Here is a 19,463-nt window from a genome sequence, read left to right as displayed (position 1 = left end):
ACTCAACCTACCACGAATCAAAAATATTTGCGGTGGAAAAAAATAAATAAATAAAACATACCAATAAAAACTACTAAAAATTTTTAAATACAGTATAACAACTATTTACAGATCACTTACATTGCATTCGGCATTACAAGTAAGCTAGAAACGATTTAACAGATTACGAGAGTGCGTAGTTTATATGCAAATACCACGCCATTATATAAGGGACTTGAAGGAACCTGAACATCGTGGTATGCGGAGGAGGGGCTGGAACCAAAGCCCCGGGGATACCGAGGGACGACTGTACTTAGAAAACCTAGTGACAGAGATTCTATAGCGACCCCGACCCCGACCCAAGACCATCATCCTGCAGATGCCACTGTGCCCAAGGCAGAGCCCCGCGAGGAATCCAGCCCCGAATCCCTGCACCCCAAGTCCCAACGCGGCGTTAAGGATACCAACAGCCAGGATCTTCCCTTCCAGCGCCTCGGGGCTGACCTGCCGTCCGGAGCACTCCAGCAGCTTCCAGAGACCCTGGACCCCCATGAGGCGGCTGCGTCCTCAGAGCGGACCCCGACAGCTTCTACTCTAATTCTTCTACGACGGGCTGCACCGCCGCCTAGGACCCCGGGAGGAAGCCCTCCCTGCTCCTACACAACAAAGATGTCAAATAATACAGAAGCCACGGTTTTCCAGTGGGGGACGGCACTAATGGGAGCGCATTAAAGCGGAAAGACTCCGGCTGCAACACGTCCCAGCAGCTGTCACCGCCTCCCGGAAGAAAGACAGGTCCAGAGAATGGCCGTTGGCGGGGAGGGGCAGGGCGTCGCCTCGCCCAGCGCTTAGGCCCAAACGTGTGCTCCTCTAATGGAAGACCGGGGTGCAAGGGCCACGCAGGCGACGGAAACAGCCATAAGATGTCCCTGCGACACCGCTCGCCTTCGCTGGTGGGTCTGCAAACCCACGAAAAATGGGCCCGCTCGGTTTCCGTCTAACAGGACGCGCAGGGCGGAAGCCCCGCCTCCTCACATGACGTATATTTTTGGCGCTTGCAGCACTCCGGAAGTGAGAGGTTTAGCCCCAGTGTTGATCCCTTGGTGGTAACTTGATCCCTTGGTGGTAACTTGCTTCCGCAACGCTGGCATCCTGAAGGCGTTAAGCGTTAAAACAATGTGCAAAAGCGCCTTCTTGGTGGGGTAACGGGTTTTTGTTTGAGACAGGGTCTCACGCTGTCGTCCATACTGGAGTGCAGCGGCGCGTTCTTAGCTCACTGCAGCCTGGAACTCCTGCTCCCCGAGCTCAAGCGATTCTCCCGTCTCAGCCTCTCAAGTAGCTGGGACCGCAGGCACGCACCACTATGCTCGGCAAATTATTTTTGTAGCAATGAGGTCTCCCTGTGTTGCCCCGGCTGGGAGGTGATTTTCTACGCGCTTTTTTAGTATCGGTTCTCACCTTTGCTCCGCCACTTGTGAAGATATTTAACACAAAATGTTGTTTTACATGTGAAGAGACAACCGGAAGGTGGATGCCCTCTTGGTTTTGTACTATTTATTTGTATGCTAGCACGTAGTAACTAAAGAGTAATAAAATTTAAAGCCTGTGAAAATGTTGGGGTCCCAAAATTACTAAGCGAAAGGGAAAAGTCAAGCTGGGAACTGCTCAGGGCAAAACCTGCCTCCCATTCTAGTCAGTCATCCCTCTGCTCACTGAGATAGATGCATATTCTGATTGCCTCCTTTGGAAAGGCTTATCAGAAACTCGTATTCAGCCATTTGTGTGTCATCTACCTGTGACCTAGAAGCCCTTCCTGCTTCCGAGTTGTCCCCACCTTTCTGGAAGGAACCAGTGTACTTACATATATTGATTGATGTCTCCTGTCTCCCTAAAATGTATAAAACCAAGCTGTGCCCCGACCACCTTGGGCACATGTCATCTGGACTTCCTGAAGCTGCGTCACAGGTGCGCATCCTTAACGTTGGCAAAATAAACTTTCTAAATTAACTGAGACCTGTCTCAAATTTTGGGGGTTCACAAGCCTTAATCCTTGACATATAGTTTAGTTTTCTTCAGCATCTAAAATTTATAATGCCACGGCTTGTAGGTCAGAAACGACTAGAAATCAATTAACAGAGTAACCCCAGGAAAGGCCACAGCTCTGGAATCCTCAGGCCAAGATTCAAATCCCCCCATCGTGCCTCACTATGGTGTTTAGCATTCCTGAAGTCACATTTGTTCAGAATTTGTGTCTCCATCAGTAATCAGTGCATAAAACCAACCTTGCAGACTTTAGTAAGGATTCAAGGTGTTACATGCAACGCACTATAACTACTCAATAAATGACAGTATTAGTATCCATATTTGTTCGAATTTGAACTAAATTTAAACTCAGTGAAAAGGCTGATTTAAGGGAGCAATTTTTTAAGACTTCTTTATAACAGAAGTAAATGGGAAATTGATTGTTAATTTTATTTTTTTGACAGGGTCTCACTCTGTCGCCCAGGCTGGAGTGCAGTAGTGCAATCTCAGCTTACTGCAACGTCCACCTCTCGGGCTCAAGTGATACTCCTGCCTCAGCCTCCCAAGTAGTTGAAATCACAGGCCCCACCACCACGCCCTGATTTTTTTTTTTTTTTTGAGACAGGGTCTTGCTTCGTTGCCCAAACTGGTCTCAAACAATCCTCCTGCCTCAGTCTCCCAAAGTACTGGAGTTACAGACATGAGTCACCGTGCTCTGTGGAGAAATCCATTTTTAGCAAAACCATTTCTATGCCCAACAAGATGATTCACAGTGGCCGTGTTGGGTTGACCTAGTCACAACTAATTTGCTACAGGAATAATCCTGACAAAGCGTTTTTTGCATTTCCTCCATATGTAAAGTAATCCCCAGAAACCGTTCCCAGTTGTCATTTTACTGAGAATAATATAATTGCCTGTTCAGTATTTGTCTCTTCCCCATGGTAGACTGTAAACTTAGTGAAACAAAGAACGATTTTGTTGACTGCTACATCCCCCACTCCTGGCACTTAGCAGTTCTGTAAATATTGCCTAAATGACCTCTTAAGCCTCTAGTCTAAAGCTCTCCAGTGCACCTTGCAGTCTGCTGAAAGAATCTGCTTGGAGGTTAGGCTGATAAGTCATTCAGATCTCATCTGAGACATATGTTGCCTTGTGTTGTGGTCTGAATTGTGGCCTCCAAAATTCATTTGTGGAAGTCTGAGTACTTCAGAATGTCATCATCTGAAGACACAGCGTTTAAAAATGATTAAATTGAAATGAGGCCATTAGGATAGGCCCTAAATCAATTTGACTGATTGATTTATTTTTTTGACAGGGTCTCACTGTGTCGCCCAGGCTGGAGTGCAGTAGTGCTCCAGCAGTGTCTAGTAGTGCAGTGTCTACTACTACTAGTAAAATTGGGCCACAGGGAGAGACTCCAGGGATGACAGGAAGAGAGGAAACGCCATGTGAGGACACAGTGAGAAGGCGGCCCTCTGCAGGTGAAGGAGACAGGCCTCAGAAGAAACCAAACCTGCCTGCTCCTGGACTTCTAGTTTCCAGAACTGTGAGAAAATAAATTTCTGTTGTTTACGCCACCCTGTCTGTGGTGTTTTGTTATGGTAGCCCTGAGAAACTAAGACACTGTGATCCTAGGCAAGTTTCTTCACCAATGAAAGCCTCAGTTTCTGCCAGTAAAATGAGAACGCCACCAACATCTTGTTGTTGTTGTTGTTGTTGAGCTATTTAAGAACTGACCTGGTAATGGTGTATAATTTAGTTTGTTGAGTGAATCACTGGTACTAGAAGGGTAGGAGTATTATGGGTAAAGTCGAGATGCAGAATGTGATGGAGCCTTAGAACAGCTGCCTGAGCCCCTCCAGTCTGGGAGAAGACAAGTTGGGAAGTATTGTAGGTAGTGCACCAACTTGGCCTAATGATGGCACACGGTTCTTTAGCAGTAATAGCAGTAGGGAAAGGAACTGCTGCAGAATTTGATCTAAATAAACTTTTATTTTTTTCTGCCTGTGAGCTGGGTAAAAATAAACAGCCAACATAGGCATTTGAGTATTGTAAGTGACTTTTAAAACCAAAGCAAAGGCTGGGCACGGTGGCTCATGCCTGTAATCCCAGCACTTTGGGAGGCCGAGGCAGGCAGATCACTTGAGGCCGGGAGCTCAAGACCACCCTGGCCAACACGGTGAAACCCGGTCTCTACTAAAAATACAAAAATTAGCCGGGCATGGTGGTGCATGCCTGTAATCCCAGCTACTCGGGAGGCTGAAGCAGGAGAACCACTTGAACCTGGGAGGCGGAGGTTGCAGAGAGCACCACTGCACTCCAGCCTTGGCGATAGAGCAAGACTCTGTCTCAAAAAAATAAAGCAATATTCTTGAATATGAAATATTCTTTTGAAGAAACAGCAACTAAGGGGTGCATATGTGATTTAAAAGGAATTAGCTCCTTAAGATGCTATCTAAAGGGCTCTCTCTAAAGACTCTGAATAGTAAAATTTGCATCTTTTGGAATAATAGCAAGCTCTTAAATAGCACTTCCTATCTACAAAGCACTGTTCTAAACACTACATGTATTAGCTTATTCTTCAAAATCATTTATAAAGTAGATACTATTACCCCCACTTTACTAATGAGGAAATAGGCACAGAAAAAAAATTAACCTTCACTTGCCTATATCACTACAGGTGATATAGCTTGTAAGTGCAGAGCCAGTATTTGAACTTTCATTGTATCTGTGGGATTCCTAAGAGCTGACCAAGAAATCCAATATCAAGGGAAGTTTACTAATCTTCTAAGAGAAGTATGCAGTAACTCTTCCTTACAGCTTCTGCAGGAAAGATAATCTCACTAAACTCAAACCTCATTGTGCTCTTAATAACTGGAAAGCCAAACTTGGAAGCCAAACTTAGAACAGATCAAGACTTTTATAAAAATTGATTATGATCAATAGTCTGAATAACTCATCCTCTTTTTCTAGGTGTTTCCCTATCCTTTAATTTCTTATTTTATTTTGCATTTTTCTCCTTTCCTCTTGGTTCTTCCTACCTACCTCTTCTCTGAAATATTCAGTTGAACTGTATGAAATTGCTAATATTCAACCATTTTTGACCTACAAAGATGACAACTTCATTTGGTTCAAGCTAATAAAAGAATCAAATTTTCTATTTCCTATTAAATTAGAAATCTAAAATTACAGTCATCATAATGCATATTGTTTCATTAATTATAAAAGACTCAAGATGGTTTCTTATAATGTACCAGTTGAGCAGAATTGACAAATTATCATGTACTTCAAAGACACAATGGTACTTTCTACCTAAAACAAAGGTTTAAAAACATTCATATAATTAAAAGTAGAAAACAAAACTTTATTTGATGAAAACTTTTTAAAAGTTCCAGTATGAAGTAACAAAATCAACAACCTACAAATCTCTTTCAGTCCTTTGCATTTCAAGCAAAATATTCTCTTCAGAAAAATGACCATTTCATAATATATATCCCCTTCTGTAGGCTAGGCATGTATGAGTGAACAAACGGATATAAAATTCAAGAAAAAAATGAAAATATTTTAAAAATAAAAATCTGAACCTTTTCCTTGAGGTGTATTGCGATATGGTTACCAACACATTCAGCACCTTGTAATCACCAAGTTACTGATTTGAGTCCTGGAACAAGACCCCAAAATTAAAGAACAAGAGATCCTAGTCATTTGTGAGTCACAGGTTGGCAGCAGAAGAAAAACCGACAGCAACTAGAGGAGCTCAAATACATGAAATTCACACTTCTGAAATATTTAATACTCACTTCAAACAGCTAATTGTCTATATGATTTAAAAAAAAAAAAGGAAACAGCTCAGAGTCTGGAATATGGGTAGTTGTCCTCTGAGTGACTTGAGCATTTCTTATGCATCTTCAGTACTGTTATCAACATATGACTCCATACTGAGAGAGCAATCAAATATCAGGAGATCTCATTTCACAGATAACCTTGGGTATAGAAACTTAAGATGCCAATTGTTCTTTCACTTTATCCTTAAGGCAAACGTCATCTAGACTTATAAAAGTCTTTCGAGACCTAAGGTTCTTGTCAATATTTGATTATTACAAACCACATCAAGAAAGTCAAAAAATCTGAATCAATGCACTAAGTCACACATTTGCACAAAAAAAAGGATCAGTTTCTTTTTTTTTTGAGACGGAGTCTTACCCTGTTGCCCAGGCTGAAGTGCAGTGGCGTGATCTCCGCTCACTGCAAGCTCCGCCTCCCGGGTTCACGCCATTCTCCTGCCTCAGCCTCCCGAGTAGCTAGGACTACAGGTGCCCACCACTACACCCAGCTAATTTTTTGTATGTTTAGTAGACACGGGGTTTCACCATGTTAGCCAGGATGGTCTCGATCTCCAGGATCAGTTTCTTGAGTCTTTTCTCTTTTGCCTCTTAGTCAGAATCCTAAGAATGTAACCAGGAAACAAATGAGGCAAGCAAGATCCTGCTATAAATCAAAGAACTACAAGACTCATGAAATAATTTTAAATGCGCGTTAACCATGAGTGAAAACTAGAAATTGACAGCCCCAATTTTTTTTTAAGGGCAGATGGTACTTTACATCTTGGTCTTAGGCATAAAACTATCTGTAACAAATGTCTAGGGATCGAGTCATTAAAAAAGTCACTTCATACTTAAGTATTTCAAATCTTGATGCTATTAAGTGAATTTGTGTTTCACTTATTTAGACAACAGTTGTAATTTTATTGAATTTTGTGAAATTTTCTGTCCAGATTATATACTCTTAACTTGAAAGGACAATAATCTGTGCTTATCTGCTTATATATCTGAAATCACCCATCATAATCATATACAAGCTTAGTATCTGGAGAACTACAAGGTTATTTTTTATACCACAAGATCTGCTCCTATTTAATGTAGGCTTACTAAAATCTTCTACTGTCTTTATACAGTCCTGTATATAGCAGTTTCATATATAATGCCAGCTGTTCAGTACCAAGCATAGTCAATCATTCCCATCGTAATCACTGTAACCCTGGTAACCACTGTTCCTTCTCTCATGGATACTAGACATCTTTTTCCATGCCGAGTCCTGATGGAAACTAGCACTGAAAGACCGGCCCAGACGCCCATGCTGCTTCTTGGAAATATTGTCTTCACTCTCAGATTTGGCAATTCCCTGGGCATGTGTTGGAGGTTGTGATTCTTGTCTAATGGTTCCAAATGGAAAGTTCCAAAGGCCAAATCTTTGCCAATTAAGTCTCTGGAATGCTATGATGCAATGCAAATTTCCCCCAACCTGAGAAGAAAAAAAAGTTGGGTGAAGAAAATAAAGGGAAATTAATTGTACTAATTTGTAGGTCCCTATGAACTCCTTTGTTTCTTTTTTTTTTACCTCACCTGCCTCAAAATGTTACTTTCCTTCCAGGCATCATCAGAGCACCTTATCCTCCACCTTTTCTAACAGCTGCCTTTACAAAATATAACAGTGCCCACCGGAGCCAAAACACCTTCCTCCCCATGCCTCTCTACTACTCACTCCCAAACACATACTAGAGAACTTCCCCATCTGCCTAATTCAAACACCAAGATCATTCCTTTTCCTCTCTCTCCTATTCTTCATATAGTTATGTGAGGAAGAGTGTATCAATGGGATGTCATTTCCTGAGAGCCTGTCCCAAAGCCTTGTTTGTACACACGACTCTGCCACAAGGCCACCGTTAATCTGGCCCAAGCTGGGCTAAGACTATGGAACTGAACCCAAGACAGGTCAGTCTCAGTCTACACTGTTCATCTAAAAAAGATACATAAATTGAAAGATGATGATCTTAAGAAGAAAGTAATCAGACAAAAGGAAAGCTAAGAACAATATATAGCCCCCAAAAGAGTGAAGCAGACTGCAGCTCTTTGGCCCTTGCTATCATTCCAATACCTGCTACCATCTACCATTTCTTTATGACTCCAGGTTATACCCCTTGCCCTTGGGTTTTAAAGACAGCCCTGTGTCCTTAAAATAATTTTCACTCCTCTATCAAATATAGGTTTCTGTTATTTGCAACCTAAAGAGTGCTAAGTAAAACACCGCATTTTGGTCAGCTGGGAAATGCCTTTAAACACAATGGTGTTCTTCTTACCTTCTTTGTTTTTCTATACTGCAGTCCCCTCTCTAAGTGCCGGATATCCAGGTATTCTGGATTTTGAGTGTTTAGATCAGTAACAATATCTGCCCATCTATAGTTAAGAAGAAAGGATAAAGCACAATTTTCTTTAGGTCTAAAGTATCATTGCAATGCAATTTTTCATGAGCAAGTTGCTGCAATATTATCACAGCAATAATTGGCAGTAATTCTCTTATCTCAACATTGTTTCATCTACTAAACTGTAATAACTTCTAGTTTTATGACAATTCTGTTTATCTAACCATTGCCAAGGTTTTCAGTATACAATTGGTTACTCTTCCTACAGAATAAATAAATACCAACATGTTAGATGACATCCTGCAGGCTAAAGCAGCAATATGATATATTTCCTTTTCAATTACAGTCAAGTCCACTTTTAAAAGAATATAAAGTTAGTATGTCTCTATTAGGAGACAACACAATTGTGCAGAAACTCCAAGGGAATTACAAAACAACTACTAGAACTAAAAGGATTTGGTAAAGATGTAAGATTCAAGGTCTACATGGGAAAATCAATTGTATTTTTGTATTCAACCAGCAAATAATGAAGAAATGAAATTTTAAAAAAATCAATTTACAATAGCATCAAAAAGTATAACACGCTGAGGAAAACCTTTTTATTGCAGTATCTTTTTTAAGTTTTACTTCAATTGTTTTTGGGGTACAGCTGGGTTTTGGTTACACAAGTAAGTTCTTTGGTGGTGATTTCTGAGATTTTAGTGCACCCGTCATCCAAGCAGTGTACACTGAATCCAATATGTAGTCTTTTATCTCTCACCCGCCTCCCAGACTGCCTTCAGGAGTCCCCAAAGTCCATTATATCATTCTTATGCCTTTGCATCTGCATAGCTTAGCTCCCACTTAAAGCGAAAACATATGATGTTTGGTTTTCCATTCCTGAGTTACTTCACTTAGAATAATGGCCTCCGGCTCCACCCAAGTTGTTGCAAAAGACATCATTTCATTCCTTTTTTATGGCTGAGTAGTATTTCGTGGTATATACATACCACATTTCCTTTATCCACTCATTGGTTGATGGGCACTTAGGTTGATTCTCCATCTTTGCAATTGCGAATTGTACCAATATAAACATGTGTGTGCCTGTGTGTTTTTCATATGACTTATTTTCCTTTGGGCAGATACTCAGTAGTGGGATGGCTGGATCAAATGGCAGATCTACTTTTAGTTCTTTAAGGAATTTCCATACTGTTTGCCATAGTGATTGTACTGATTTACATTCCCACCAGCAGTGTAATAGAACACATTGAGAAAAAATGTTTAACAAAAGACATAAAACTCCATACTGAAAAATTTTTTTTAAAAAGTTGAAATTAAAGCTCTAATTAAGTAAAGATATAGTCCATGTTGTTATGATGTCAATTCTCCCAAAACTAAACTATGAATTCTTTCTTTCTTTATGAGACAGGGTCTCACCTTATCACTTAGGGAGGAGTGCAGTGGTGCAATCTCAGCTCACTGCAGCCTCGACCTCCCAGGCTCAGTTGATCCTCCCACCTCAGCCTCCCAAGTAGCTGAGACTACATGCACATGCCACCATGCCTGGCTAATTTTTGTAGCTTTAGTAGAGATGGGGTTTCGCCATATTGCCATGGCTGGTCTCGAACTTCTGAGCTGAAGTGATCTTCCCACCTAAGTGCTGGGATTACAGGCGTGAGCCACCGCGCCCAGCCGAAATTATGAATTCTATAGATTCTATCCTCATCAAAATCTTTACAGGCTCTAATTAAAAAGACAAATTCTAAAATTTTTATGGAAAAGCCAAGGTCCTAGAAGAGCCAAAACAATCTTTAAGAAAAAGAAAAATTCAGAGAATTCGTGCTATCTAATTTCAGGTTTTAGTATAAACAACAATTGAGAGTGTGGCATCGGTGAAAGGACAGACAGATTAGTAGGACAGAGTCCAGAAACAGCCCACACATACAGTTTTCAGCAGAGGCACCAAAGAAGTTAAATAAGGAAAGGAAAATCTTTGTAAACAAATAGTGCTAGAATAACTAGATAAACACTGGGGGAAAAAAATCAAAGTTGAGCTCTACCACATACCACACACAAAAGGTAATTAAGGCCAGGCATGGTGGCTCACATCTGTAATCCCAGCCCTTTGGGAGGCCAAGGAGGTAGGATCACTTGAGTCCAGGAGTTTGAAACCAGCCTGAACAACACAGCAAGACTCCGTCTCTACAAAAAAAAATTTTAAATTAGTAGGGCATGAGGGCACACATCTGTGGTCTCAGCTACTCAGGAGACTGAGGTGGGAGGATCACTTGAAACCAGGAGGTCGAGGCTTTAGTAAGCCATGATCACACCACTGTTCTCTGGCCTGGGTGATAGAGAGAGACCCTGTCTCCAAACAATAATAGAAATGGATCAGAAATCTAAACATAAAATCTATAAAGCTTCTAGAAAAAAACAGGAAAGCATTTTTGAGGTCGTGGGGTAGGCAAAAATTTCTTATAGAGGCACAAAACATATAAAAGAACAAAATTGATAAAATAAGTTTAACTAAAATTAATTAGAATCAGAACATCTGTTCATTAGAAGGTTTACAAACACTTTGGAGAATTTTCTCACAGTTTCTTAAATATACATCTATACTATGAATCATCAATTCTAGTCCTAGGTATCTTTCAGGAGAACAAAACATATGTCCTCTAAAAGACTTGTACAACAAAAGTGACTTCTCCATACAAAGGAAATGATTTGGCCATATAAAGGAATGAAGTTCTAATCCATGATAAAACATGGATGACATTGAAAACACTGTATTAAGTGAAAGAAGCCAGCTACAAAATGCTACATACTGTATGACACCATTTACATGAAATGTCAAGAACAGGCAAATCCCAGCCGGGTGCAGTGGCTCATGCCTGTAATCCCAACACTTTGGGAGGCTCAGGCAGGTGGATAACTTGAGGTCAGTAGATTGAGACCAGCCTGGCCAACATGGTGAAACCCCATCTCTATAAAAAATACAAAAATTAGCTGGGTGTGACAGCAGGCACCTATAATCCCAACTACTCAGGAGGCTAAGGCAGGAGAATCTCCTGAACCTGGAAGGTGAAGGTTCAGTGAGCTGACATCACACCACTGCACTCCAACCTAAGCGACAGAAAAAGACTCTGTCTCAAAAAAACCAAACAAACAAACAAACAAAAAAGAATAGGCAAATCCCTAGAGACAGAAAGCAGATCAGTAGTTGCCAGGGCTCAGGGAATACGGAGTGACTGCCAAGGGGTATGGGGTTTCTTTCTGGAGTGATGAAAATGTTCTGCAATTATATAGTGGTGATTGGTGCAGAACCCTGTAACTATAATAAAATCTATGGAATTGTACATTTTTTTCCCTTTTTTTGAGGCAGGATCTCGTTCTGTCACCCAGACGAGAGTGCAGTGGTACGATCACAGCTTATTGCAGCCTCAATCTCCTAGGCTCAAGCAATCCGCTTGCCTCATTTTTAAATTTTTTTGTAGAGACATGGTCTCACTATGTTGCCCAGGTTGGTCTCGAACTCCTGGGCTCAAGTGATCCTCCCACCTCAGTCTCCCAAAGTGCTGGGATTACAGGCATGAGCCACTGTGCATGGTGGGTGCGGTGGACTTTATGATATGTGAATTATATTTTAATAAAATTTTTATATAATTTGTTTCAAAGCTTGTACATGAATGTTCCTAAGTGCTTTATTCACAAGGGACCAAACCTCAAAGCAATCCAAATGCCCATCAACAGGAAAATGGAAAACAAATTGCAGCATGCTTATGCAACAGAATACTACTCAGCAATAAAAAAAATAATAAACTCTTGATACACGGGACACAATGGAGGAATCTCAAAAATGTTACTTAAGATATTGATGCAAAAATAATATTGTATGATTCTCTTTACATGGAATTCAAGAAGAGGCAAAGCAAATCTGTGGTGACAGAAATCAGAAGAGGGGCTTTCTATGGAGATTGATAGGAGTAGAGAGTGAGAGTATTTTCCATGGCAATGCATGTGTACCATATCCTATTTGGGTGGTGATTAGACAGGTACATTCGTTTATCAAACTAATTATATACAACTAAGATCTGTGCATTTCACTGTATCTAAATGTTACCTCAATTAAAGAAAATAAAGGGAAGTTAACATACTTTTTACAGTGAATGGCAGGATGTTTTCTACTTGATTCTCCAATTAAGATCCAATATTCAACTTCCTGTGGTGAGAGAGGTCCCCTGCTAAATATAAAATACATTCACAGTAAGTTTAATAGTTGTTCCCTTGAGTATATTGCTTCAAATATATATTAATAAAAGGCATACTAGAGTGTATTCAAACCTGGCATTCATTCATCAAGAACAGACATTAGAGCTTAGGTGACGGCAAATTTCTACAGGCCATTAAAGAGAACTCACAAATTAAATTTCAGCCTTAATCCTCTATTCAAAATCTAGGGCTATAAAATGTTTTAATATACCACCTCTAAAATTCTAGGAGGAAAAAAAAATCCTGGAATGCTATCTGCATTTTTCCACTACTCTTCTCCTTTCACTATGAATTCAAGACATCTCAAAAGGCATCCTAAAAATAAAACCCTAAAGCAATGAAGTCTTTAAACACACTGATGTCCTAAACCCATCCCTGGACATTCTAATTCAAATAGGTCTGGAGTAGAGCCTGGGGATTTGTATAGTTTTTTTAAAAAAATCTCACATGATTCTTAGGTACAGGCAGAAGTGAACTTTGTACCTAAGGAACTTTGTACCCTCTCTTAAAGGGTACAAAGTTGGTTTAAAACAATGATTTATATTTGATAAATGTCCGAAATAAGGTGAAGCTGCAGGATGAAATCATAAAAGAAACACACAGTATACCTCACAAGAAATTCCACCTCCAGAAAGATGAATAAAGCATTTCAGCATTTGGAGAGAACAAGAGAGTTCCCTCTTGCTCCTTATTCACAAAACACAACTTCCAGCTTCCTGGTTCTCCCAGGTCATTCCAACCTGTCTCAGAATCCCTCTCTTCCCCAAACCCGAGAGGCCTTTGAGTGAGACTCCAAAGCCACATGGCCTCCAGCCCCGAATAACCCATCCTGCCTGGGTGTGGTGGCTCACGCCTATAATCCGAGCACTTTGGGAGACTGAGGTGGTCGGATCACTGGAGCCCAGGAGTTCAAGACCAGCCTGGGCAACATGGTGAAACCCTGAAACCCTGTCTCTAAAAAAAAAAATAGAAAAATTAGCCAGGTATGGTGGTGTGTACCTGTAGTCCCAGCTACTCAGGAGGCTGAGGTGGGAGGATCACTTAAGCCCAGGAGGTCGAGGCTGCAGTTAGCTATGATCTCACCACTTCACTCCAGTCTGGGCAACACAGCAAGGCCTCGTATCAAAAAAAACAAAAAAAAAAACCCATCCTATCCCCATGACCAAGCCAATCCCTTTGCTCAAAGTATTCATGGCTTGTGTTTTCACCAACTCTTTTTTTTTTTTTTTTTTTTTTTACAGAAAGGGTCTCACTCTGTTTCCCAGGCTGGAGTGCAGTGGCATGATCTCAGTTCAGGCGATCCTCCCGCCTCAGCCTCCCAAGTAGCTGGGACTACAGGTGCACACCAACACACTCAGCTAATTTTTGAATTTTTTTTAGAGACAGGGTCTCACTATGTTGCCCAGGCCGGTCTTGAACTCCTGGGTGCAAGCAATCTGCCTGCCTCAGCCTCTCAAAATGCTGGTATTACACCACTGCACCCCACCCACCAATTTTTAACTAGATACTTCTCCCTTGGCTTTGAACCATCCTGGTATTATCTCAACCCATCATAAGGAAAAGTGGCTAAGCAGGAAAAAAACCATTAAAACTCAATCACTTTCTCTTTCTTAGGGGATCATCTCTTCCAAAAAGATGCAAGTTTACCAGTAAAGTTATATAGTTAATAAAACAGAAACTCTAGATTAGGCAAAAAAGAAATATAACCATGAAAGTCATGTAGTTTCTGACATTGGAAATAAAAATTGGCTCAGAGCTTCCTTGCAATCAGGACAAAGGGGGAACCCAGATAAATTCCATGTTCTTCACTTTAAGAAAAGAAGATGCTTTTTAATTTACTCAGTTGTGACAATCTTCTTGACACCAGATTCTGTAATATATTGTTCATGTGGGACGTTGGATAAGGCATTGTGACACAGTCTATAAAATCCTTTGCAACTGTTTTATAATAAATGTAAAAATTACTTTTCAGGAAGGGTGTGGTGGCTCACACCTGTAATCCCAGCACTTTGGGAGGCCCAGGAAGGAGGACCACTTGAGGCCAGGAGTTTGAGACCAGCCTGCACAACATAGCAAGACCCTGTCTCTATAGAAAACACAAATTAAAAAATTTAATGAGCTGGGCATGGTGGTGCATGCCTGTAGTCCTAGCTACTCAGGAGGCTGAGGCAGGAGGATTGCTTGAGGCCAGGAGCTTGAGGCAGCAGTGACCTATGATTACACCACTGCACTCCAGCCTGGATGACAGAGTGAGACCCTGTCTCTAAGGGAAAAACAAGTGACTTTTCAATGACTTTTTCCTATAATGGCTGAACAACAGTATCTAAATGAATATTTTCAACAGCACAATTAACTAAATGCAATTCTGCAGAAGAATAAGTCATAATGTTTAAAGAATAGTCTAGCTTGATGTCAGGAAAGCAGATCACCAAGCCTTCCAATTTCAGAGACTTCGAATATTTTTTATTTTTATTTTTTTATTTTTTTTTTTTTTTGAGACAGAGTCTTGCTCTGTCACCCAGGCTGGAGTGCAGTGGCACGATCTCAGCTCACTGCAAGCTCTGCCTCTCAGGTTCACGATATTTTCCTGCCTCAGTCTCCTGAGTAGCTGGGACTACAGGCACCCGCCACCACGCCCGGCTAATTTTTTTTTTTTTTTTTTTTTTTTTTTTTGTATTTTTAGTAGAGACGGGGTTTCACTGTGTTAGCCAGGATGGTCTCGATCTTCTGACCTCGTGATCCACCCACCTCGGCCTCCCAAAGTGCTGGGATTACAGGCATGAGCTACCGCGCCCATCTATTTTTTAATATTTCTTAAAATGCACTTTCTAAAACATGTCAATGCTTACCTGAATGCTTTATTAGCTTTAACAGGGGTTGCTTCGAAGCCAATTGGACAAAAATAATGATTTTGGCAATGATAGATATAAGCCAGCGATTCATCTTTCAATCCACGGGTTAACTTTGACAGGGCCCCTGAAGCTATTAAAAACAAACAAACAAACAAACTGAAAGCCCATAAAGCAGTGTCCGTGCTTTACACAAAGGACCGGTTAAGGGCTTAAGGACAGAAAAGACATGACTTGGAACACACTGACACTGCTGGGGAAAAACAAGAAGCTATTGATAGGTAGAAAAAATGTTAATAAATGTATTCTGTTTTACTCTTTAAACTGAAATTCAGGTAAGCTCATTAGCAAACTAAAGAACTAAAATATGTCCTTGCTTACCAAAACCTTCTAATAACACACATAGTTGTCTATGAAATTTAATTTGTCTAAAACCTAATACCTAGCGTATTCAGCAATGGTTTCAACTTTTCTTGTTGTACACAGCTATCACTTAAAATTCTGAACAAGCATGCCCAATGTTAGCACATGCATTTATAAAGTATATACATATACCACTGTACTAATATGTCTTTATAAAAGATCTACAAAAAGTTGGAATTTAAAATTAGGTTAAAATATAGAGGTTCTAATATATATGCAGTACGCACATCCCAACTTAAAAGACTACTGATACATATGAATAAAAATAAACTCCAGGTAATAAACAACTTCTAAAAATGCAAACTTCTCCTACTAATGAGACAGCCAAGTAAAAAGGGCTTCCTGGAGAATCTCCAACTGGCCTGCGTGCAGGAGGACGGGGTTGGGCCTCGGAAGTGCCCGCTGTTTGCAGTGGGGAGGAGCTCGGCCTCTCCTGCCCCTCTGTGGTAACCTGGGATTCAATCTGTGAGATGTGGGCCTGTTAGCAGGAACCCTTCTCGCTTTGCTGAGGTTTTTTCTTTTCACCCAATAAATTCTGTTCCCCCTCACCCTTCAAAGTATCTGTGAGCCTAATCTTTCCTTGTTGTGTGATAAGAACCCAGTTTTTTCTACAACACTAACACACACTTTAATCTTTACACAAAACTTATGGAGGCTAGAGGAGTAGCCTTCACAAGCCAAGTGACAAGATAACATCTCTACAGAGACAGGCTAGTAGTACTACCACAACCTCTTACACCCACTCTTCCTTGGACATTTGCCATAACCATAATAGCGGTCAATTTCAAAAGTATTACCATAAGAAATGACTTTTCACCAGCACTTAGTACTCAAAGCCATTAACTGAGGTTTCATTAACTGGCATGTCCTAGAAGAAGCTAAATTATTTATTCACAAACAGCCCATTAAAACTAGAAATCCTAAAAATAGATGAAGCAGATGAAAGCTTGCAAGTCATAGTTTCAATTATCGACTTTCTGGCCACTGAAATAGCTGAAGCCCACTAAGAACAGCAGGTCCACGGCCGCAGCAGAGAGCCAAGGAGTGATGCACGGTCCCTCAAGTGCATTAGTAGGGAAGATGGAACAAGTAACTTTTATATAAGGTGGAATACGATAGTGCCACAAAACGGGCATAGAATTCAAAGGAGAAAGAGCACATCAGGTTTGAGGAGTCAAGAAGCAGCATTCAACATGAAACTTAATGAAGTGTCAGGATTTCAACAATCTAGACAGAGGAAAGAGCATTAGGAGAAAATAACACCACTGGGGAAGTAGGAATATACTCAGGGAACAGCCCGTGATCTAGTTTATAGAATACAGGGTACGATGGTATAGAGAAGCCTACTGTGGGACAACCCAACAATTTCAGGCCAAAATCAGAAAAAGATCACCCTCTGAAATAAAAGATAGTGAATACAGCATTTATTTATTTTTATTTCTTTATTTTTTTATTTTTTGAGCTAGGGCCTTGCTCTGTCACCGAGGCTGGAGTGCAGTGACATGATCTTGGCTCACTGCAGCCTCTACCTCCCGGGTTCAAACGATCCTCATGCCTCAGCCTCCCAAGTAATTGGGATTCCATGCACTCACTACCACGCCCAGCTAATTTTTGTATTTTTAGTAGAGACACGATTTCACTATGTTGGCCAGGCTGGTCTCAAATTCCCGACATCAAGTGTTCCGCCCCTCTCAGCCTCCCGAAGTGCTGGGATTACAGGCGGAAGCCACTGTGCCAAGCCAGTAAATACAGCGTTTAACACATTAAGGTAGTCGTCCAGGAAAGTAATTCTGTGTATGAGAAGACACAAATGTGTTACTGAGGGAAGCTAAATTCAGAATGAAGTTGAGTCTGTACTTCAGTATGTCTTTAAAATCTGAAAGTTAAGCAACAAAGCAACCACCACCAAATGCAGAGCCATGATCTCTACAGCATAGAGAAAGGAGAACAAAACTACAGGAATTCACTGGCCTGCTGCATGGAGAAGAGCAGGTATCCTGAGCAGCCAACGAGACAATTCTGGTCCCTTTGAGATGATGTTTCTTACTTCAAGTTACTCCGTTAACATTCTGACATTCTGAGTTTGCTTAGTATGAGCGTGTCCTGTAGACCCTGATCATCTATAGAGGAATGCTAGATAACTCCAGAAGAACTTACTAGAGTATATTTTTACACCTTCAAAGACAAGAATAGCTTCTGAAACTCTGACAGGTAATCCAGCAACCTAACATTACTCTGCAAGGTCCTTATTCCCCTGACATCTTTTTTTTTTTTTTTTTTAAATGAAGCTGGTAACAACAATCATGGTGAAGGGATGTGTGAGTTATAGAGGAATGAGGCCAGAGACGGGTCTTCTCTGTTAAGCAAGAGTTATGAACTGCAATACCCACTAGAAAAAACTAAATACATGAATATAAATGCAATTTTCAAGCTAGCTGATTAAAAAAATGAATCTGGACTTGCCTGGCACAAATGTTGGTGGCTAAGTGAACCCATACTTTGAAGTTATCTGAACAGAGATGTTGGCAACTCCTAGAATAAATTTTCATTATGACTAGTGACATCTCTGAAAAAAAAACATTAAAAAAAAAAAAAAAAGATGCCCAGGCTGGAGTGCATGGCACAATCTTAGCTTACTGCAACCTCCACCTCCTGGGTTCAAGTAATTCTCGTGCATCAGCCTCCCGAGTAGCTGGGATTACAGGTGCACGTCACCATGCCCAGGTAATTTTTTGTATTCTTAGAGACGGGGTTTCACTATGCTGGCCAGGATGGTCTCAAACTCCTGGCCTCAAGGAATCCACCCACCTCAGCCTCCCAACCTGCTGGGATTACAGGCGTGAGCCACTATGCCAGCCTCCCCTGACATCTTTTAAATACAACCAGTACATGGAGGACAGCAGGGGAAGGCCAATTTGTGTCAGCTTGGAATGACACTAAGCAGTTTATGCTGTAAGCAAGCATCAGACAGCTCCTAAAGAGGAAAGGGTTATATTAGCACTGCATGTTCAAGAGATTTATTATTTGTGTCTAATATGAATTGGAGAAAACCAGTACATGAGGAAAACAGAATACTAATGCATTGTCCACCTGAGATGTACTGAGGTGCTGCAGTAAGCTGGTAACAACAATCATGGTGAAGGGATGTGTGAGTTATATAGGAATGAGGCCAGAGACGGGTCTTCTCTGTTAAGCAAAAGTTATGAACTGCAATACCCACTAGAAAAAACTAAATACATGAATATAAATGCAATTTTCAAGCTAGCTGATTAAAAAAATGAATCTGGACTTGCCTGACACAAATGTTGGTGGCTAAGTGAACCCATACTTTGAAGTTATCTGAACAGAGAACTAATGTTGGCAACTCCTAGAATAAATTTTCATTATGACTAGTGACATCTCTGAAAAAAATACTTATATTAACAGCTAAGTCTTATCAAAATCCCTGGACTTCACTTTTATTCCATTAGTGTGCTTAGTTTACAGTTACTGAGAACCCATTGGAAATAAGCACCGGGAAGTCCCTGAATCACAGCAGCGTGGTCCCCAGGAAAATGTAAAGCCCATTGTGAAAAACAGGCCTAGCGGTCCTTAAAAAACAATTTAATCACAAAGAGAAGATAGATTTAAAAGTGTTTTTAAACAAATAGCACCACTGTCAATGGTTTTCACCAGTGAACATCCCAGAGAGAAATGAGAAAGCCTATCTCTGCAACTCTTTCTTCCAAAATGGGAGAGAATGG

The 19,463-nt window shown here is 40.8% G+C and overlaps 2 protein-coding genes across 22 annotated transcripts in view; both read right to left on the bottom strand.

The window, feature by feature from the left end:
* ERCC5 (ERCC excision repair 5, endonuclease) overlaps nucleotides 1-619 on the bottom strand; it is a 29,821-nt gene extending 29,202 nt beyond the window's left edge. For 2 of the 4 annotated variants that reach the window (XM_063715023.1, XM_063715025.1), the window contains exon 1: nucleotides 448-577. Coding sequence is in view for 1 of the 4 variants with exons in the window: in XM_024230745.3 (XP_024086513.1) it covers nucleotides 444-531 (88 nt within the window). In the remaining 3 variants the exon portion in view is untranslated. Of the gene's footprint in view, nucleotides 1-443 lie in introns of all 4 variants that reach the window. The other 2 variants (XM_063715024.1, XM_024230745.3) reach the window with 2 other exon arrangements.
* A 4,725-nt stretch (nucleotides 620-5,344) lies between these two features.
* The window catches only part of BIVM (basic, immunoglobulin-like variable motif containing), a 42,956-nt gene continuing 28,837 nt past the window's right edge, over nucleotides 5,345-19,463 (bottom strand). For all 18 annotated transcript variants that reach the window (XM_024230754.3, XM_063715028.1, XM_024230752.3 and 15 more), the window contains 4 exons: nucleotides 15,298-15,430; nucleotides 12,334-12,420; nucleotides 8,138-8,234; nucleotides 5,345-7,302 (listed from right to left, as the gene is read on the bottom strand). In XM_024230754.3, the coding sequence (XP_024086522.1) occupies nucleotides 7,009-7,302; nucleotides 8,138-8,234; nucleotides 12,334-12,420; nucleotides 15,298-15,430 (611 nt within the window). In that variant the 3' untranslated portion in view covers nucleotides 5,345-7,008. The remainder of the gene's footprint in view (nucleotides 7,303-8,137; nucleotides 8,235-12,333; nucleotides 12,421-15,297; nucleotides 15,431-19,463) is intronic.

The sequence above is a fragment of the Pongo abelii genome, chromosome 14 (assembly GCF_028885655.2).
Source record: "Pongo abelii isolate AG06213 chromosome 14, NHGRI_mPonAbe1-v2.0_pri, whole genome shotgun sequence".
Taxonomy (NCBI): Eukaryota; Metazoa; Chordata; class Mammalia; order Primates; family Hominidae; genus Pongo; species Pongo abelii.
This window is presented reverse-complemented; position numbering and strand designations above follow the sequence as displayed.